This window comes from Mauremys mutica, chromosome 8, assembly GCF_020497125.1.
Source record: "Mauremys mutica isolate MM-2020 ecotype Southern chromosome 8, ASM2049712v1, whole genome shotgun sequence".
NCBI classification, from domain to species: Eukaryota; Metazoa; Chordata; order Testudines; family Geoemydidae; genus Mauremys; species Mauremys mutica.
Genome location: NC_059079.1, coordinates 29,011,564 through 29,033,892, shown reverse-complemented (window position 1 = coordinate 29,033,892; position 22,329 = coordinate 29,011,564). Strand labels below are relative to the sequence as shown.

Sequence of the window (22,329 nt, the reverse complement as noted above, 5' to 3'; positions counted from 1 at the left end):
AAGCCAAAGACATGCAGGTACAGTTATATGAATGATTTGGCTATCTAAGTGTCCTTGTGGTTAGGAATGCAGTTATGGAAATGATCAGATATCCAAGTAAATACTCCTGAATTTACTGGAAATAAAACTGAAGTCAATTCAAAGTTTTGCACAGATTTCCATGGAGCCAGGATTTCACGTTTGGTGTTTATCTCAATGTACAAAAATTACTTGGCACCTGATCCTGGAATTAGCTCCATTGCCCCATTGGCCTTTAAGCCTTATTAGGTCCCTGCTCCTACTGAAATCAATGGCAAAACTCTCATTGGTTTCATGGTACAGAGTCTGGCCCCATTCTGGTAAATAATTGGTAGACAGTGACATTATGCATGTACAGTATATGATTTTCAAATGAATATACCATTGTTTCTAATACCAGCGTATTAAAATGCTAAACCAACATGAAAACCTCAAGTTTTGCTTTGATTTTAAAAATTTCAAAAATGGCCTTATTTTGCATTAAAAACACAACACACAACAAAACCTAATTCAAAAACTGAATGTTTACAGGATATTTCTCTGAAACAGGACCAAATAAGGGCAAGAGTATCACATTTCTGAAAAGTGTGAAACTTCTTTCAGTTCAAAGTAAATTTTCTATGAGTACCTGCAAAACTTTGATTTTTTTTCATGTTTTTATATGAAACAGGGCAGGCCATTTCATGGAAGTTTTGAGAGAGGAAAAAATATCAAGAACTAAATGAGAGAGAGAAAGAGAGAGAGGGAGAGAAAGAGAGAGAGATGCTTTTGTCACTTTTGTACAACTATTTTTGAACGAATGTATTACACAAGTTGAAGGTACCACACTTCACATGTCCTCATTTTGTTTTCAAATATAACTTCCTCTAACAAAATACAGTGCTGGATTGGCAGGACTATACTTAAAAAAACTGCAGCTGTGCCACTGCAGTGCTTTAGTGCAGATGCTACTATGCCAACAGGAGAACTTCTCCTGTCCGCGTAGTTAATCCACCTCTACAAGAGGCAGTAGCTATGTTGAGAGGAGAAGCCCTCCTGTTGACACAGCACTGTCTCTATCAGGGTTATGTCAGTATACGTGTCGCTCAATGGTGTGGATTTTTCACACCCCTGAGCAACCTAGTTATATGGATGCAAGTTTATAGTGTAGACCTGGCCTAAGAAACTGCTCTTGGAAAGTTATTAGCAACTCAGAATTCAAAATGGCCCTAAATATCCTCCCTCCTCAGCTCCGGGGAAAGTTTGGCTTTGCATCTGGAACCAAATTCTGTTGATTGGACACCTCACTACCAAAAAGACATTTAGAGCTAAAGAGCCCTCTCCCATCCCTGCACATTGAGGGTGCAATACATACACCTGGTCCTTACATAGGTGCACAATGGGCAAGGGAGGAAGGCATAAAGAACCTCCTCCTCCTCCTCCTCCTCCTCCTCTCCCTGCCACCCTCACTTGCGGGGGAGCCCTTCGCTAGGCACTGGCACCCAGGTTCAGAATGTGGCCTATGCGCTTTCAGAGGAATCCAGATACAGTGAAGTCTCAGTGAATGAGGGGCTGGGCACCTGGCCCATCTTCCTCCCTCCACACAGTCTGCAGCCAGCTAGCTCCAAGCTGTGCAGCAGCTGAGCACTTGCACGGGCAGCCTGCAGAGCGCTCTCCTCCAGCTCCCCCCACCCTTCCAGGAACAGGGCCTAGGGCTCCCCCACAACCCAAAAACCAGGTAAAGGGCTCTGCCAAAACGACCAATCAGGTGCTTCGATCCAAGCAGCCAGCCAATGGGAACTCCCTTGGAACCGCACCAATGGTGGGCTGCCTCTTCAGGCAGAGCCGCGTGAGCCTTACCCCACGGGGACGGAGGCGGGTGCGGGGCCCGGCTGCTGTGCAGTGAGCGCGCGGCGGTGCCTGCTACTCGCCTCCCAGCATGGCCGGGCTGAGCAGCGGCTGCGGCAGCGGCCGCGGCGGCTCCAGCCTGGGGCGGTGCAGCCACGCCGTGGTGCGGGCGCTGCCCGAGTCGCTGGCCCAGCACGCGCTGCGGATCGAGAAGGGCAAGGAGGTGGACTTCGCGCGGGCCGAGCGGGAGCACCAGCTCTACGTCGGGGTGCTGAAGAACAAGCTGGGGCTGCAGGTGCTGGAGCTGCCGGCCGACGAGAGCCTGCCCGACTGTGTCTTCGTGGAGGACGTGGCCGTGGTGTGCGAGGAGACCGCCCTGATCACCCGGCCGGGGGCCCCCAGCAGGAGAAAGGAGGTACCAGCTGCAGGGGGAACGGGGGAGGCTCGCTGAGCACGGGCGGGGCTCCAGACCTGGTGCCCCACCTGGGGAGAGCTTCGCCCCCGCCGGCCCCACGCGGTCTCTGCTAAGATCTCTGCACCTTGCCGGGCGGGGGTAGAGCCCATGGTCCCCAGAATCCCAGGCTGGGTCATTTTCTGGTCGGACTTGCTCTGTGACGTTTTATTTTAACTTAATGCAGAACAGAGCCGGTGCAAATGGAAATGCACGGAATTAAACCGAAGATCTCTGTGGGGAATGTTTGCAAGGAATAGCTCTTCCGGGAAGTGAGCAGTGTATACAGAGCGCGGTGCTGTAAGGCGTGGCAGGTTGGTGGGATGATGGGAGAAGAGAGGCAGAAAATGCTCAATGCACTTGCAGTCTCCCTTTCCCACAATGAACTCCAATCTGAGTGCTTATGGAGAAGCTTTCCCATTCTTAGCACAAAAGCCATAGCTTGGGAAGAACACGTCTGACTTAGTTTTCAGTCGTGCAGGGAATCACCTGTATCAGAAAGAAAATGAATCCAGATGTATGTTCTTGTTGTCTTGGCAGTGCTGTAATGGTGACTGCAAATTGTCTAGACTGAAAAACGGATCTAGTCCTTTTTGTTTTGCAACTAGTTATGCTTAACAAACATGTCAGGATGTCTATCATTTTGTTCCACGAAATAGATCACTCTGATGTGTTTTAAGACATCCTGAAGCCCTTTATAGTAAATCACAGCAGTTCTTTGTAAGTTTAAACACAATCCAGGGAGATGGTACAAAAATGTTAAAAACTAATTAACAACTCCAGGTATATGTGCAACACTGCACAAGGCTCAGTGTGAATCTAATACATGTAGATGTAGTATAAATTTACTCTTACATTAGAGAAGCTGGATGGAAACATTGAATTTATTCCGTTTCACTAACATTTCTATTGAATGTGTATCACTCCTTTAAAACACTGAAAGATGGTATGTGTGGTTTTGTGTTTTTTTACATGAACAAACAAAAATGCACACCTACATAATTTAGTGTGACAAATGTCCCTATAACAGATTAATATATCAATATATTATATTAAAGTGTTCATCTTATTAACTCAGCAGGTTGTATAAGCACTATATTGCAGTTTTGAGTGCAGAAATTTAATATATTTCCGGGGTGTAGCCCTTGTGATGGTGGTCAGTGCACGTGTAGACTAGCGTTAAGTACGCTTTTAAAATGTGCAGTCAGTTTAGTTTCTCAAATACATTTAAATATAAATTGACTAAAAAGCCATTGTCACAGTCAGAGCATATTTGAATTTACTGTACAACACTTCTTTAAATAATGCAACTTCTAGGGATTCTAGATGTCTTGGATGCTTGGGATTCAATAATTTAAGTGGGCTTTGGTGTTTTCTTCTTCATTAAGCTGTAATACCAACCCTCCGACATCTTCATATGTGTTTATGACCGTTCTAAGTCACATCGTCACTTGGAGTCCTTCAACAATGTATTAATTAAATAGTATTTCCCCCCTTTTCATATAAGAGGATACATCTAATAACACTCCTCCCAGTTTCAGGTTACTGATGTACCCTGTACCCAGGGCAGAAGTGGCTCATGTCAGGAAGCACCTTTGCATTCAGTTCAGACAAGCAGGGCGAAGATTAGCCAACCAGAAAATGAGATAAAAGCAGCCAGCAAAGGATGATTTGGGAAAAGTCTGAAGCAGATTAGCAGCTAAGAGAAATCAGGCAGTTAGATAATACAATAACAACAATGATCTGTCATGGAAGAATAAGTCTCTGTTACAAATAATCAGTACTTTATCTTAGTAGAAGTGCTTTAAACAGTACACTGTATAAATCTGCACAACATTTTTATTGCTTGCTCTTGCCATTCATCAGTAAAGATTTCATAGAATGTAGGTAAATGATTGCAAGTTAAGAGTGTATTTTTGCATCGTAACTATTCATAACACACTAGTAAATATCAATAACTGATACTACTGCAATGTAAACTTAGACTCATTGTGTCTCTTTTCAGTTTTAATTGGCAATATTTATTAACCTGCACAGTACAATAATTCATAATGGGTCTTCAATTATTGGTGCAAATTAGTAATAGTTCTGATATATTCAGAATAAAATTCTTTTTATAAAGCGTTAAGTGTATCTTAATCTCTCACATTTCAGGACATTCAGAACAAAGATGCCCATGGTCGCCTTTACCCAGCCCTTTGTGTGCACATGAGTTATTTCTGTCTATACATATAATTTTAACATGAATGCCTTAAACCCAATTGTGCATTCATGGTGCACCTATGATTTCTGTATGGTAGAAACCAGTGGAAAATCTTGGGCACAGGAATGTAGACTCTGGCATTTAACGAATAGGTGCAAGTGGCTGAGTTACTGCTACAGGGACCTTTGCTCTGAAATTCCAGTCTTTATGTTTAACACTTCAAATCTGTTCATCAAGCCACCTCCCTCTCTGCATTCAAATGCATCTTAAACTCATTTCTGTCACCTTGCCTCTAATAAGTGAGATGGGTCAGGGAATAAAATGTACCCTCCCCTCCCGCCCCCCAAGTTACAGAACCACCAAGTTGGGAAGGTGTTTTACTGTGTATACACATCATCTTTGTTGTAACACTTCTCTTCCTCATTCCAATTCCCCTTTTTTGTCCCTCACTACTCTTTTCACAATCTGTATTCACAGATGAGCTGTGGGGTAGGGCTTTACTTGTTTCTTTGAAGCTGCTAGCATACATTTGGGCCCTCAGGAAATAACTAAATGTGCCATTTACCTAGATTCTTTGCATTTAGTTTTCCTTTTAAAAAAATGAATTAAAAGGCTTTTTTTAATGTGTCTTGTCAAACAGTGCAACTGTCTGAGAGATTGTGCAAGTCTCTCATTCAAGAACATGTACATGCATGTATTTGGAGGAGTGCAGCCAGATATGTGCTTAAAAAGGTAATGACATCAAAGTAATATGTGGGTGCAGTATGTTACTTTCAAATGCAGCCGTTTCTCAACCAGACTTCTTCAAGAGAATTTTCACTGAACCTTACCATGACCTGCTGGCATGATTATTTATGCCAGTGTAGAGTTCTGATGATTTCAGTGGAGCTCTATGTCAGTGGCTCTCAACCTTTCCATTTCCAACCCTACCCATTTCAGGAGTCTGATTTGTCTTACGTACCCCCAGGTTTCACCTCACCTAAAAACAACTTGCTTACAAAATCAGACACAAAAATACAGTGTTGCAGCACACTATTACTGACAAAGTGCTTACTTTCTCATTCTTACCAGATCATTGTAAAATAAATCAATTGGAATATAAATATTGTACTTACATTTGTGTATAGTATATAGAGCAGTATCAACAAGTCATTGTATGAAATTTTAGTTTGTACTGATTTCACTAGTGCATTTTCTGTACCCTGTTGTAAAATTAGGCAAATATCTAGATGAGTTGATGTACCCCTGGAAGTCCTCTGCGTACCTCCAGAGAAGCATACCCTGAGTTGAAAACCACTGCTCTATGTGAACATGAGGGGCCATGCTAAGCTTAGAATAGAGGTGTCATCTCTCCCTAAGGCATAGAATTGCCAATACTATGTTATGAGTTGTAATAAATGGACAGATTAAGTCTGGATCCAGGTCTGTGCTCAGAAGGAGCCCAGAAGCTTGTAATGTAAAGATTCAGCAAGGGGGGCAATGCAAAATGTGGCAGCAGCTTATGGGAGATGGGCAGGAGGTAGAAGGCTCCTGCTACACAACTGACTGCTATTGATGGCACTGGCAGGAGGTAGGGCTCACTCAGCTCAAGAGAAGGCTGTAGGCAGATCTGGGGCAAGAAATGAGCATGGCTGGCCCACCCTTGGGTCCCACCTTATGCTGATGCAGAGGGATAGGATGTAGCAGTATAACTAAATGGAGGTATTTATGGATTTTTTTCCCCTACATTGATGTGATCCATAGAGCAAAGACTAAGGAGTAGGCAAAGAGCATGGAGTCAGCTGTAAAATGAGAAGAGGGGAGCTTGTTTTTTTGTTTTGTTTTTCTTTTAAGAAAGTTGTTTTCCAACCACTAATTGGGCTGGGACTTTAAAGGCAGGTGGATGAGCTGGACAGCCCAAGGCTGAGGAGGCAGTGAAAGAGGCTAATGTGGAGGGGGTCTGGGAAAGAAGACAGGGTGGTCTGTATTGGGAGGAAATGTTTGTGGGGAGCTGGAGCAAAATTTTGGCAGCTCTGGGCCCTTGATACCTTTTTTCTGCTACTGGTAATAAAAGCAGTGCACTAACAGGGTGAAATTAATTATATGTTGGCTATTACAAGTGCCAGCCAGGTGATAAAATGTTTAACTTTCCCATTAACCAAAAACCACAACGTGATGTAACCCCAACTGGGACAAGCATGCACAAAAATTAAAAAGGACAGTTCTGGAGGGGCTGCGTATGGTAACAAATTATCCTTGAGTTAGCTAAATTGTCTGCTTTGTAGTAATATAAAACCCAGCTGTATTTATGTAATGTTTCCTTGTTGAATCCATGCTCAATCACAGCACCATTAAATTTCACTGTATTTGAAAAAGTACAGTCAAACTCATCAGTATTTGTATATGTGCAATACATACTTGTTCAAGCTGATTTTTGAAAGCTCTAAATTAAACAATGAAACAATAAATAGAAAGGAGTCCATACCCGATCCCATTCATAACATAACCACATTTACAGAGACATTTTCTCTAATGGAGTATTGTATGTAGGAGAGACACAGGAAGAGATGAAGCTCAGGTATATTTATACTGAAAACATTATTCATCATGTCTACTGTGTCTAAAATCAGTTTTGACTATTCTAATGCAGGTTGACACAGTTAATTCCTAAGAAACCAGATCTCAAATAAATCATGAATATGTTAAGATCTACTTTGCAACAGTTCAGCAGGTACAGATTTACTTACGTTCATCAAGTGAATGGTCCATAGGTGCTTATAAATAAAAAAAACAAGAAAAAGAAAACCCCATGTTCTCCACTTATTTGCTCTAATGACTGGAACATCCACTGTGAATTACTTAATTTTGTGTATTTGAAAAATAAGTGAACAAATGTAAAAACAATCCAGGGTATTGCATCATAAACTATATATTGTTTGTCATACTAGTGTAGTTCTTAATTACTTATGACAGTACTTCATACTGGGAATGAGACCTCACAGCAGCACTCTTTTATGAAATCTGTGTTGAGGAGTGAGATGAGACCACAGTTTCTCTGTTTATGGGCACCATTTCTTAGGGTATGTCTATACTATCCACCAGATTGGCGGGCAGCGATCGATCCAGCAGGGGTCGATTTATCGCGCCTAGTCTAGACGCAATAAATTGACCCCAGAGCACTCTCCCACTGACTCCTGTACTTCACCGCTGCAAGAGGTGCAGGCGGAGTTGACGGGGGAGCGGCAGCAGTTGACTCAGCACAGTGAAGACACCGAGGTGAGTAGATCTAAGTACGTCGACTTCAGCTACGTTATTCACATAGCTGAAGTTGCATAACTTGGATCGATTTTTTCCCCCCACCCCCAGTGTAGACCAGGCCTTATTTATTTCAATCTTTTTCTGGTACTTCACAATGTCAGTATCATAGGGCTAGCTGCAGAGGTGCACTTCTGTCTCTTCCTGATCTCTCTGTGCATTCCTTCAGGGGTCAGGCTGCCTTTACCTTTCTTTGGGTGGAATTTAGCAATTCTCCCCCTGTTAGACTATGCTCTGGGATGCAGTACCATGTGTATGGTCTCTGGGCTTGCTTATCGGATCCAACTAGGTTTGGCACCTGCGGTTCTTCCCTTTGGCAGTGTGTGACCATTGGTGTTTGTATTGACCACACAGCCTTCTTAAAAGCAAAGCATTTTGTTTATTTTACCAATAGGAACAAAGCGTTTAGAGAAAAAGGGTTTTAAAACAACAGTAAATCTGCATGCATGTCTAGCTTACCTAAAGACCTTCCATTCTGTAATGGTGGCCTGGGCAGGACTAGCTTCTCCAGATACCCCAGCAGATGCCTGTTAGTCTGTTTTTTTCCAAACGGCTCCTCAACAGCTACCTCTCCAAGAGAGAAGGCAGCTTTTAATGCAATCAGAGTTGCTTTGTTCTTTTCAGGTCCCGTGCTTTGGCCTTTCTGGACAAAGCTGGTCTGGTAGGCTTAACAGGAGGTTGAGCCACACTCCTCAAAGCTAGTGGTTCTGCCCTGTGCCCTGTAACATCACCCTTAAGTGTTTGCAGAAGGCCGAAGGGTGCTTATCTTGAGTTACCCTTCATCCCTTCCTGCTTGTTTTTCCTTGCAGCCTGCTATTAAAATAAACCAACATATTTGTATAATAAACATCCCTATAAACAGGTCAGTATACAATAGTAATAAATTATTACAGAGCAGCTCCATGTCTATCATACCTAGGTTCAACGTGTTGTTTAAAACAATATTTAAAGCAGTATAATTTTAAATTGCAGTACAATCCATTCACTTTTATTAGACTCTCCATAATAGGAAAACTAGCCCTCCATACCCCAACCTCCACGTTAACCGAAAAGTCTTTCTTGTCCCCATAAAAAGACCAATTAGAGCATAGGCATATTTATTTGGAAACTTTATTTCCTGATCAGTCTCATAAATAAGATATGGGATAAAATTTTCAAGAATGCTTAAGTGATTTAGGGCTTGTATTCATTGCAAAGTTAACTTGAGTGCTGCCTCTAACTCAGACTCTATACACACATCCAGGCCCTTGAGCTTTCCTTAGCAATGAATGGAGCAATACTTTCGGTTAGACTTCACCCCAATATGCAATGCTGTTTTCAATGGCCATAAGGCAACTCGTTGGGGTGAAGGCCAGGGAAAGGTTTGGCTATCAGGAAAAAAGTGAAGATTTTTTCGGGGGGTGTGTGTCTGTGTGTGTATATAGATATATATAGAGATAGAGAGATATAGATAGATAAATTTTTCAAGGTAATACTTTATTTTTAGAGGTTTTAAAAAATTGATTTAATTATAACGACAGCAAAAAGAAAGTGCCGGGAAGTATGACAAAAAGATGGATATAGCCATTACCACAACTTTTAAGTTCACTGGGGCTGCTTAAAGTGAAAGACAGGGCAGACTTTCTCCCAAAAGAAGGTGGGATGGAGGGCAGTGAAAGTGCAGAGTGAACACGTGGTGGAGTCAGTCACCTGTCATGTTAGTTCCACATTTTAAATTTATTTCACTCAGTCTTGCAATTCTGACTTCCTTTGATTAACACTTCCCAGAGTGAGGTAGTGCTGGTAATAATAATTGGAGATATACCAATCTCATAGACCTGGAAGGTCATTGAGTCCAGCCCCCTGCCTTCACTAGCAGGACCAAGTACTGATTTTTGCCCTAGATCCCTAAGTGGCCCCCTCAATGATTGAACTCTCAGCCTTGGGTTTAGCAGGTCAATGCTCAAACCACTGAGCTATCCCTCTTCCAAGTGTGGTATTAAGCTTGGAAGTTAACTAGTATGATTACTGCTCACTTCCATTTTATTCTTAAATGCTATTTTAATTTTCCATTCACCAGACCAAATCAGGACTAAATTCACTGAATTCAATGAAATTACACTGGTGTGAGGAGAGAATGGGGAACCAAATGTGTTAATTCATAAGGACAGCTGTAGCTATCTGCACTGGGGGAATCTGTATTTGAGAATATACTATTTTGGGGAATATACCATTTTTGCTCAAAGCTTTTGCAAACCAGGAAGAAAAGAGGCTAAATCATTTTGTCAGTAAAATGGATAAATTCCAGAATTAATTTAACACACTAGAAAAATAATCAAGTAAATCACAGGTTTAATAGCTTAATGGAAAAATAAGAACTTTTGAGATCAAGGAATCAAGTTTATTGTCCGCCTCAGAATTTTTATTATCAGATCCATGTGTCTTGGAGAATTATGGAGTTATTCAACAAGTAAAAACTTCTAAATGTAAACCTTAGTTAATTTCCTGATGCAGATAAGTTGATTGGTCTTTCTTTGAGGCCACATGCAAACATTGATACATGCAGTGTTCGAGTCATGATGATTGAAATAATGCTGTGGTCACTGAATTATTAGCAGTTCAAAACCCTTTCTTTGTACCAGTGTGTTCTGACTCAGCCTTTCAGGGCAGTCTCTTCAGGTCACATTCTACACACTTTGGGGTCTGTTCTGAAGAAGTTTGATCCATGTGTCTCTCTCACTACCTAAGTTGTTGTTGTTTGTGACTGGGATAGTTCAAAGCAGCACTACCGCCATCCTTTAACCCTGCATATCTGGCAGATGGAAATCCAAGTGCTCAGCAACAGTGCCCATAACCAGCAGACCTCCTCTTGCCTTTGCTGCATGGAAAGGGAGAATGGTTGCTGCAGAGGAGAGTGATGCAGGGAACCTCTTCCATAATGGAAAGTCTCTTGTGCTTCCTCGCTTGGTGGTTTAAAGGTAGAATTGTCTTGCAAGCAGGAGGGAACCTGTAATCCCTGTCTCAGCAGCCCAGAAGGGAATGAAAGGGAGGGCTGCCTTCCAGTAGCCTGAGGTTGTACGGGAGAGTGGTTTGCCACCAACCTGCCACAATGGGTGAGAAACCTGATGGGACTGGCAGTGATTGGGACAGCCCCAGTAGAAGCTGAGAGGAGAGAATGGACTATGGGACCTCACGGAGGGCCCCCTCTTCTTCCAGAGGCTTTATCCACCCGTTGGTCAGCTGGAGGAGGAGGGGAACCAATTGGTCCCTCGCTCTCCTCTTTCATTAATTTAAATCCTAGATGTGTTCAGCTTATGGGAGAAGTTCTATTCTTCCATGAGATCAAGAAATAAATGGAAACTTTCTTTAAAAAACATGGACACAGTTTTAACCTTCCTGTATTCATTAACAGAACTGCAATCTCCTAACAAATGGCATGAAAGTCCAGTGGGAAGGCTAGTTGCTTAGTTGAAAGTTACATAAAGCAATGCAAATGTGTCAGCCAGAATGATACTTCATACTTATTCAGTGCCTTTCACCTCAAAGTGCTTCATATACCGGTCACGGAGCACCATTGAAGGGGAGCCATCTTAGACATGCAGATCGCAACCAGTGCTTTGTCACATAATGTGACCAAGGGGCAAGGAGGTTAATTTTTGCCAAGCCTGTTATGCCCAGCTTCTGTTACTACAGAAAATGCTAAGGATTCTTCAATGCTGATTAACAGCAGACAAGACACATGATCTTTTAAAAAAGATCTTGTTTGGAAAAAGCCTCCTCTCTCCCATATAGTAAATTGCACAGAACCCGATTTATCTAATTCAAATGAATGAAAGTGGCATTAACCTATACTGCTACAGGTTTTAGAGCTTCGAAGTATAACCCATGAGGCTTTACCCTTTGTCAGGGTAGAACAGTCCCAAATGCAAGTTTCTCCTTTCCAGTCAAGAATACACTGTGAAATTAATCAGATGATGCTTCTGAGGCGGTGGAAGGTTGTGCCACAACCAAAGGCATACAAGGAGAAAAATAAACACACACATGACTATGTGCTACTGTCGAAGTCTGAGATGAAACTGTATAGTGTCAGCAATACCACTGGCATCCTTAGCTCTCTCGTGGACCTCCGTAATTCTGCTAGACTGTGTGATGGCTGGGAAAAAAAGAGCGAAAAAACTAGAGAAACGCTACTAAGTGACAAAACAGCTCAACTCCAAAAGAATGATGGACAGTGATAATTTTCCTAAGCATAGCCAACACTTCCCTTAGCTATGCTAGCTCCCTCCCTAAAGTTAATTAGGATAAGTGATTGTGTTTTGTTTTTTTGTTTTTTTTTAAGTCATGCTGGTGCCAACAGAACCTCCATTTGCTGACTGATCACTTTAGCAGAATCTAGCAGCACAGCTGGCAATGATCATCCTGCATTTCCCAAAAGGACGGTGATGAAACTGAGAGGGGCAAAAGAGAGAGAATTTCTAACAGTTTAATTCAGATTGTCACAGTGGTTTAGAGGACTAGTCCTGTGAATCTTGTGGACTCCCACTCATCCTCTGCTTTACCTCCTTGTACCAAGGCCCTTGGTGTTATCTGTGAGCTTTAGCGTCCTGTCTTGACACCTGTCCACAGTCTCTTCAGGGTCCCCAACTTTTCATTGGCTTAAAGTTGTGTTTTTTTAAACTGAAGTTAGGTTGGAAGGCATGTATCATCAGCCCTAGCCAGACAATATTCTTTCTTGGGTTTTGCCCAGGTTTCTGCAGAGAGACTGTACTGATGGTGTTGAATGAGGAACAGACTGGTTTCAAGGTACACCCTTTATTATGAACCCAAACTACTTAGAGAAATGAGGTAATAAACTTCCTACTCTGTGCAGCTGCAGCCTCTCGCTGCCCTGTTCTGGGCTTCTTTGTTTCTGCTCCAGCAGGAAATGTATCCCATGAGGCCAAAGACTGCATCTGGAATGTACAGGCAGTTTAACCATCTTTTCACTTCCTGGAGGACTTACACTGTAGCTTGATTTCCCTATTTTACATCTCTTTTTAAAAATGTTCTGACTTAACTAAAACACTATCAAGATATTACAATTACCATAACTAACATAACTCTTTAGGTTGCCTGAATACAACCAAATACTTCTCGAGCAGTCTCTTAGGGCATTTGAGCAATCTTCATGATATGCTTTATTACAAACCCTCTTTAGTCAAATTCTTCTCTGTAACAAGATGTTTAGTCTCAAGGCTTGTCTACACGACGTGGCAAAGCATGCCTCGGGGTAAAGCGCCTTCTAACATGTTATGCTCTAACTGCCCTGCGTAGACCCTGCTGGGATGCTCTAAAAGGTGCACAGTTCATGTCAATGTAGTCCTGTTTGAAACAGGACTATTCAATGAAAACTAGGTATCTTTTAGAGCATGCTAGCAGGGTTTACACAGGACAGTTAAAGCATAACACATTAGAATGCTCTTTACATATCACACCGCTATAGTGAGCTTGCTGATGCCATATAGACAAGCCCACAGGGTCAACCTGAGAATTGTTTTCAAGTTGTATGTCTGCTCTCGCTTCATTTGTCTTGGCCAAGTTATCCCCCTCCTTTTTTATCTACAAATACTAAGGGGTGAACCCAAACCTGTTGGTTCTTCCAGTCCAGGGGTAGGCAACCTATGGCACGTGTGCCAAAGGTGGCACGCAAGCTGATTTTCAGTGGCACTCACACTGCCCGGGTCCTGGCCACCGGTCTGGGGGGCTCTGCATTTTAATTTCATTTTAAATGAAGCTTCTTAAACATTTTAAAAACCTTATTTACTTTACATACAAGAATAGTTTAGTTATATATTATAGACTTATAGAAAGAGACTTTCTAAAAATGTTAAAATGTATTACTGGCACGCGAAACCTTAAATTAGAGTGAATAAATGAAGACGTGGCACACCACTTCTGAAAGGTTGCCGACCCCTGTTCTAGTCTCTAAATACCAGTTGCTGTCATGTTTTGCAGCTTAAGGCTTGTGGAACTTTTCATGTAGCATGTACCACGGGTTCTGCATCTCTTCTTAACTGTATCTTGTACATTACTGGGAAACACCCACTTTTTGTGAATACATCTTCATATGATGCTATTGATATTTACATATCTGGATTTGTGTTGGCTTTCTATCCTTCTGTGGTAGATATCCTCTGAACAAGACCAAGCACCTCACATATGGGCAGACCTAAGACTGGTCGTTGGCCGCTGTACCATCACAAACTCTTGTTATATCATTTTTCCTTTGTATTTAAGTGTTAGCATGCACTTGCCCTGCACTGGAATTGTTCCTTCTATAGTCTTTCACAGACACTATTGACTCTTCCACTTACTTGTTCTCCTTACATCTCTCTCTTTCAGTTTCTGTTATTATGTTTACTTTTGCTCCAATGTCTATCTTGGATGTAAGTGCCATTTATGCAGTTTAATTAGCCAATCTTTCCTGCCTTCTCTGCACATTTTAGCATAATGGTGGGTCTTACTACAGTTCCTACATATTTGACTGAATGTTAGGCATTTCCTATACGCATTGTGGTTGCCACATTGTTGGCGTTGTTTTCTGTTTTCCATATTTTTGTCCTTGGCCGGTTTAATTTCTGTGAACATTTCCCTTGCTGGGTTAGCTGTCTTACTATCTGTCATGCTCTATGCTTTCTTTGGGCTTTTTATTTGTGTTTCTGTTTGTTCTGCTGCTTGGCATATGCATTTTGTCCTTTCTGGTATCAGATCTATCTCCCCATAGTTATCGTTCAGTCTTTTTTTTATTGTTACACACTAGGACAATCTGGTCTCTGAATCTTTTTATTCCATATTCACAGGACTGACTTTTTAGTTTTGATTCTGTAGGAAACTCCTCTATAGTTTTCCCCTTCATCCTCTGTAGGATCATGCAGTATCTTACTGACGAACAGAGCGGTGTCAAGATAAAACATTTACTCTGAACAGAATCTATGTACAGAAATGAGGTAACTGACTTATTACTAACCTGTGTAGCTGTAGCCTGTGAGTGCCCTGTACTCTGTCCCAGAGAGAAGAGAAGATAGTTTGGTTTCCTATGACAATGTTTATAGGAAGTGTGACATCTCTACACTTCCTGGAAGGCTTACTCTGTAGCATGGAAGGTATGTAATCAGCAGAGCAGTAGGTAGTATAATTCTTTGATAAAGCGTGTGTCATTTGGAGGCACATGCTTCAACGCTTGTGAAGGGAAAGCAGTTCTGCCTGTGGATAAATCTGAGTTGAAGACAAGGTATGAAACTTGATAAGAAAGGCAATCGCTGCAACAGTTGCTGGTGTGTGCTTGCTGACCCAATTCTCCTCCTCCAGTAAATTGGCTCTTTGTACCAGGCTCTATGTTAAACATCACCAGTCTTTTTTTTATTTGTAACTTTTCTTAATTTTCATTTTCAAGGTTGTTTGGGGGATTTGCTTGTCTCAAACACAGTTTTAAACTAACTAGAATTTGGAAAGGTGGAGAGAATGTCTTTCTCTCTACAACCGCACTTAAGGCAAAATTAGAATATACCTGTATCTTGTCAATTATTGCTGATAGCAATGCTGCACAGATAGACCTCCATAACAAGGTACCATCAGGCTGACAATCGGCTTTGCTGGGCTTGGGGTAAGAATGGATCAGTCTTTAAACAGTGTATCCCAAAAGTGAACTTTGGTTTAGTTGGTATGCACCTTAGGACTGTGGTATAAATTTGGTTACTTTCTCCTGATACTGGTGGATCCTCCTTTGGCTTCAGAATAGTTAGCTCTGTGACCAGGTACATGCCTATATCATGCAATTTCTAACAAAGGGCTATTCTCAAGTGGAGAATCTTAGACAGCAAACTGATCCATATCACAGATGTATTTGATCTCTATTAACATGAGTATAAAACACGATCTCTTAGCAATGTCCTAGTCATCTTTCAAAAGGGTCTAGGTAAGGGACTTGAAGGGAGCAACTTGAACATTCACATGACTTCCAGTAAAATGTAGGCCTGGTTGCTGGGCTTTTATATTGAAATTCTTGAGAGTATCTGAGTTTCTGGAATTGAGAATAAAAAAAATCAAACTTTTTTTTTTCTTCCCATAGAAGCTGAATATCATTGTGCAGGCTTAGAGCCAGCCTTTGTCATTAACTTTTTTATTCAGTATCACTGCACTGCTAGCCATTAGAAATGGCCTCTTATGAGGCTCATGACTCACTGTCAAGAATAAATGATTAATGGGTTCCATCTATTTTAAAATCTTTCCTAGAAATATAAAAAGAGTTTATTTTGCTGACCTTACCGTACACTTAATTTGGAGTTTCATATTTTTTCCCCAAGAGATTGGCCTACACTTCTAAATTGAGTCTGAATCTTCCAGAGGATTTTTTTTAATTGATTAGATGGTTAACTAAAGTTTTATTTAGAAAGCAGCAGAGCTCAGGGAATCCAGACTTCTTTTTATTATTTTTATTTTTTTTTTGGTTGTTTGGTACTTCAAAGACTGGATTTGCAGCATCCGTTGCATGCTGGATCTTAACTTGCATACAGCCTTCACAAGTGACGGTATAGTTCACTGACTGTAATCCTAGTATGTTCTTGCAGAATCTTGGGCTTTCGAGAAGGGGTCTCTATCTGTGGTCTGCCAAGTGCCTTCTGTGGTAAAGAGACAAGGGGGTGAGGTAATATCTTTTATTGGACCAGAGTCTGTTGGTGATGGAGACTAGCTTTTGAGCTTACACAGACCTGTACTTCTTTGAGTACTCATTTACTTCAGTTTCTGCATTTTTGACTTCTAATTCTCTGTTTTAGAAACTAGTTTAGATGTACCTCAATTGTTAACACATCCAATATGTCTGTTACCTTAATCACTACTTTACAACAGTGGGCAGTTCACATGAATAAGGCAAGCAGGGTTTGGCTCTAAGTCCTGGACAACAGAAAATGAAATGGCGTATTCATTGGCTTTCTAGCAGACATTGAGTTTCTGTGTGCTTTACTGCACTTGTCCGTGTGACATTAATGATTTCTAGTGAGATCATATTAGAATTTACTCTTACTTCCAAGATTTTTATTTAAATGTTTATTATATTTATTTCTGCAGAAGCTAAGCTTAAAAGAGAAGTGGTTCAAAATGGCTTGATAGAATGTTTCAGTTCTTCCTGTCTTCGTGTACTTTGTTTTTAAAATTTTATTAATTTGCCTTACCACCAAACCCTTTACACTAAATAATTTAGTCGTTTTGTAGTTCATAAAACATGCAATGTGAGCGGCTCAGATGCAAGGTCCTTTTCCGCTTTCTGCTGAGACGAATCCTCTTTCATCATGTGGCAATGTGTAATCTTTGTTATGAGAAAAGATATATACATACAACTCATCTTGAGAGCCTTTAATCCACATTCTAGTACGTCCTCTAGAAGCACACATGTAACTAGAATTGTGTCCTATATGTTGGTGTGATATATAAATCCTCTTCTGTCTTGTCCTTAATCCCATTAAACAGATCTGTTTTATTCTCTCACCCCCTTTACCCTTCCAGGGTTTAATCTGTACTCTGCTTCTGTCAGTCTCTTCTGCTATGATGCTTTCTGAAGCAAGTGTTTTTTGGATTCTAGCAATACAATTCTTTTGTGCTCATTTTTTCCCCGAGTACTTCTGTGGTATTTCCTCTTCCTTCACTCATGCTAATCCTGTGATTCTTGTTGTTCTGTGTGAAACTTCTTTGTTTTATAATAATTCTTTGACATTGGTTCAAAAAATGTACACGAGCCCCTGCTCTGGCAGCAGACAGACTGGCTCACTTTAAAATACACTCTCTCCACCGCCCTTTCAGAGCCAAAATGGGGTGAGGGGAAAAGAACCTCCAGACTATTATACAAACACAATATTTGGAGGAATAGCACAGATTCCAGTTGCATTCTGAGCAAATTCACAAGCTCCAGACCTTCCCTCTCAGCAAGCCAAATGGTGCACCCGGTGCTTAGGCAGAGCTGAGTGCTCAAAACACTGACTTCTCTTTATTAAAAATAAACATGCACAAACTGTAATTTATCCCAATACCATTTTTTTCCCTTGCCGATTTCTCAGACTAACACTAAAGCAGGCATTCAGACTCGACTGCAGACACAGCCTGACTCCACTGAGAATATTACAGGAAATGACCACATCGGAAGCTTTAATCTTCATTACTTCCTTCACTTTCAAAGTGTTCCATGGGTTTTGGTGGCACAACAAATCCAGGGAGTCAGTGTCAATGGTTCTGTAGTATTCTCTTTGCTTAGGCTTCCTTTTCTCTGGCATGACTTTGCTTTGTAAATAGTGTGTAACTGATCAGAATGTTAAATGACCTGAGGCATGAGTCATTCAAATAGAGTAGAGCCTTGATTATCCAAAGGTCACTGTAGGGCATGTAGACCTCCATGCAGGAGTCTCGCTGAGCTTCCTGCCTTGGGGAAGCTACCCACGCTCCCTGCCAGTTCTTATGAGATAGTTAAAGATGCTTTTTTAAAAGGAATACATCTCTATTCAAACTGAGAAGAATGGGAGGCAAAATCTCACTTATCCTACCCCAGGGATATCACCTGGCTTTGGATAACAGTAGGCATTGGCCAGTCAAGATTCTATTATAATTACATTACGATGCTCCAATTAACTTTCCTATCAATCTTTTGTAGCAATAAATTTGAGGGTTGGGGAGAGGAAGAAGATGGCTACAGATATGACTCTATTTGGATAACTAAGTCATGCCAAAACTAAATAAGTTTGTGTAAAAGAGCTTGGTCAAAATTAACTTAAAGTAGTTCTGTACATCGGGAATATTTTTGAGAAGGTAACAATCAAAATATGTACATAAACTACATCTTGCGTTCTACCACTGCTTTGTATTAACACAAGGCAACTGGTCACTTTTTTATTTTTTGGTTATTTTGATTTACTACTTTAGCAAAACCCAAGATAAAAATTAAATGCAGCTCTCTAGAGACTAATGAACAACTCCCAGGTGAGTTTTATAGAGTCTGTTTTTATACATTGCAGCAGATATCCAGTATGTAGCACTCTCTTACAAAAAGACTATGTATTTTGTTTTTAGGAGGCTGTGTGGGTGAAAGATTAATAGTTAATAAAGAAATGACCATACAACTCTGTCTATTTAACACCAACCTGAGTTCTTTGGCAAAATTAAATTGTGTCTCAGCTGGCCAGTGTTGAATATTGTGAAACAAGTATTTATAATTTGACACCATTAGAAAGGTTTTGTTTTGGTGATTTTTGTTGTTGTTTCTGGAGGGCTCAGAACAAGGACTGTCATGGAAACTGAATGACATATCACTTCTCCACCCCCATAAAATGGGTGGTCTTTCCAGACAAGTATTGAGGTGAGGTGTGTGTTTGTAACTTTTTTAAAATTATGGTATGTATTCTCCTTTCTGAGTCACAGACGCGTACTGTGGAAAATGTTATTTCCATGAGCGCACAAGTTTCCATCTAACTGGAGAGGTAAAAGTGTTCAGGAAGGAAATCTTACCTTTTATCCCAAGTTTAGAAAAAGCGAAGTGTAACTCTTTTATTTACTTTAAATGTTGGCAGGAAACTCTAGTCTGTGACCTTTATTAAAAGGATAGATTTGTCTAGCCAATAGTATAATGATACTTTTCTGTTGATTTTTAAAAGAATCTTATGGGATTTGCCTTACTGAATATCCAGATACCTGGCTGAATGTTTCTGACCTCATGGTTGTTCTAGAAGGAAAGATGCTAGATCTTAAGAGTATCTTGTTCTGCCAATATTGCCCAGTACAGAAGAGCACTGTGTACTGCTTGTATGTTTGTGTTGGCATCATTGCTGTGGTCAGCAGCCTTTGTATTCAGTGCTGTTTAATGCACTGATTTATGCTCTTGCCATCTACTAGCTGGAGTGCTAATTATCATCTTCTTTTTCCAGTGCCAAGCTTGGGTAGGGCAGAGTAGCCAGTTTCTTGGCTTAACTAAATACATAGGTTGGCTGCTACCTCAAGTCCAGGCAGCCTCCACCTATTTGCTACCTATCAAAGGTACTCTGCTTGCACCATGGGCAGGTAGGAATGGAATGTTGAGTTTTTAGCCTGGTTGGTTTCCTGCTGTCACTTAAGGTGCTATGGGGTTGGTCCTGCTAGTGCCTGCCCCAGCCAGTAAGATGAGCTAGCAGGAAATCCACTCATCCTATGCACCCCTAGAATACTAATAGCTCTCCTAAAATGTGTAGTAATAGACATTGCTGCAGTTGCCAGTGTTCAGGATGATACAGAAAACAGGCTAGAACTATCAGTAGAGTATTGACATCAATACTCTGTGCCCGTTTTTGCAGATGGTGAAGTACAATGTCAGTCAGCCTGGTCTAAGTGAAGTGTTGTGTGATGACTGCTGTAGCCCTGAAGATAACCTACAACAGGGGTTCTCAACCTTTTTCTCTCTGAGGCCCCCCTCGACATACTATAAAAACTCCAGGGCCCGGCGGGGTTGGGGGGGAACCTCGGGGCAGGGGCCTTGGGCATAGGTGTAGTTTGACATCTATGCGGGGACCAGGGGCCAGTGGGACTCGAGCCACCTCCGCATGGCAGGGTCAAAGGAGGGAGTGCCACCTCCACCCCGACTCGCCTCAGCAGGCCACCCAACCTCTCTGGGTTGGAGGGTGGGCTGGTGAAACCAAAAATTATAACTCAGAGGTGTGGGGCTTAGCTCAAAAAGTTTGAAAACTGCTTAGGATGCAGGGAGGGGGTGCTAGGGGCTGTATGCTGGGAGGACTTCCCCGCGGTCCCTGTTTCCAGAGGTATCTGCCAGCCATGGAGCCAGGTTTCCCCACCTGGGGGGCTCTTACCGGCTGCCTCAATGGGAGCAAAGGGGGCTGGGAGCTGAGGAGCAGCTTCAACCTGGGGCACCAGCAGGAGACCAGGGAACGCTGCCACTGCCTGCTCCATGGTACCAGCCAGAGCAGCAGCTGCCCCGCACTGCCTGGCTCTGGCTTCCCGCCTCTGATCTGGCCATGGGGTGGGGAGAAGAGATGGGGCGGGGGAGGTGTGGAGCTGCGCCCGGGACTGCCGTGCTCTTGCGCTGCTGTTTGGGGGGAGGAAGGGGGGTGCCCTCCATGTCCCCAACTCTGCCCATGGGCTCAGGGCTTCTGCCTTACAGGAAGCACCAGGGCTTGGAGCTCCAGGCTTCAGCCCCACGCCTCCAGGCGGCCCCACAGCCCCCTTGAAAGGGCTCGCGGACCCCCAGTTGAGAACCGCTGTCCTACAATATTGTTTTCTTAAGCAGGGAAAGAAATGGCAAGTAATCTTAGATTCTCTCCTAATTTCAGATTCTCTTAGCTGTGATAGTTTGGTGTGAATTCCTTAAATATCTAACGAACTTGTGTGTGTGTGTTTGTATGTGGTGGGGGGAGTAGGGGAGGGGGCTGTCAGTGACACTGTAAGCAGGTGACTTTCCCACTGGTCTATGTAGGGTCAAATCTTATACAGTTACTAAGAAATGAATTAAAAAAACCAAAGTCCTGTCCAAGCCTTTTTCCCAGGTTTGGCTGATTGTGGGGTTCCGAGTTCAGGACTGCTTAGTTAACCCTCTAGGTCTTCTCTACTTTAGACCCCAAATCCCACCTTGTCTGGGCTCTTATTTCATCCAGTTGGATGTCCTCCCACCAGGCTCAATCAGCCTGGCAGATGATGCAGTGCAGGGACACCTGTCTGCAGGACAGTTCATTAACCCCTTTTGCCCTGGTTCAGTGTGTTCTTTATCCATCCCATCACAGGCCCTGCAAAATATTTTGCCATTACACTAAAGAAAAGCATTTTGTTTGCTGAAGACACAGTGAGTGTTCTTTTAGGCGTAGACGTTTATTTAAACTATGAGGAATTTATTTTTTCTCAGCAAATCAGATTAACCATATTAAACAGTGTCAGCATTCTGTAAAACAGAAACTTCTTGAGAAGAATACCCGTCAGCCATGATGAAGCATGTTGAAAACAAATGTCTGAAAATGACTGTTACAAAGGACTAGCAATGAGTACTTGAGATGCAGAGTTTTGTTACCTCACGAGCCATGCAGAAAAATCTGGAGGAGCAAGCGTCCCAGACAATGCTGTGGAAGATGGATTTGCTGGAGGCTGATAAGATCTATCTTGGCACAGGGAAATTGATGGCAGTTCCTAACCTGCTTCTGTTGTGGAGGATGTGGGCTTTGGTCAAATCTTTCCAAGTAACACAGAGTTGCCAACTCTCATGAAATTGTTTTTCCTTAAAGCCCCAGCTCCTGGTGTCAAGTGGATGATGATTTCAGCCTTCATTCTTAAAGAGAAAGTAAGTTTCTAGCCCATGTGACTGTGGAGAAATCTTCAAAATGCAACCCAATGCACCCTAACGATTCAAATAGCAGAAGACAAAAAGAATAAAAAATCTATTATTTTTACATAATCTCATGATTTTAAAGCCAATTTCATGATTTTTGGTGAGTCTGACTCATTTTTGAACATTTGGGGTTGGCAATATTGATAATATGATATGAAGTGAGTTTGCTTGAAAATACTG

The 22,329-nt window shown here is 41.9% G+C and overlaps 1 protein-coding gene across 2 annotated transcripts in view; it reads left to right on the top strand.

Annotated features, from left to right (window-relative positions):
• The first annotated feature begins 1,867 nt into the window (after positions 1–1,867).
• DDAH1 (dimethylarginine dimethylaminohydrolase 1) overlaps positions 1,868–22,329 on the top strand; it is a 92,100-nt gene continuing 71,638 nt past the window's right edge. For both annotated transcript variants that reach the window (XM_045027393.1, XM_045027394.1), the window contains exon 1: positions 1,868–2,260. In XM_045027393.1, the coding sequence (XP_044883328.1) occupies positions 1,937–2,260 (324 nt within the window). In that variant the 5' untranslated portion in view covers positions 1,868–1,936. The remainder of the gene's footprint in view (positions 2,261–22,329) is intronic.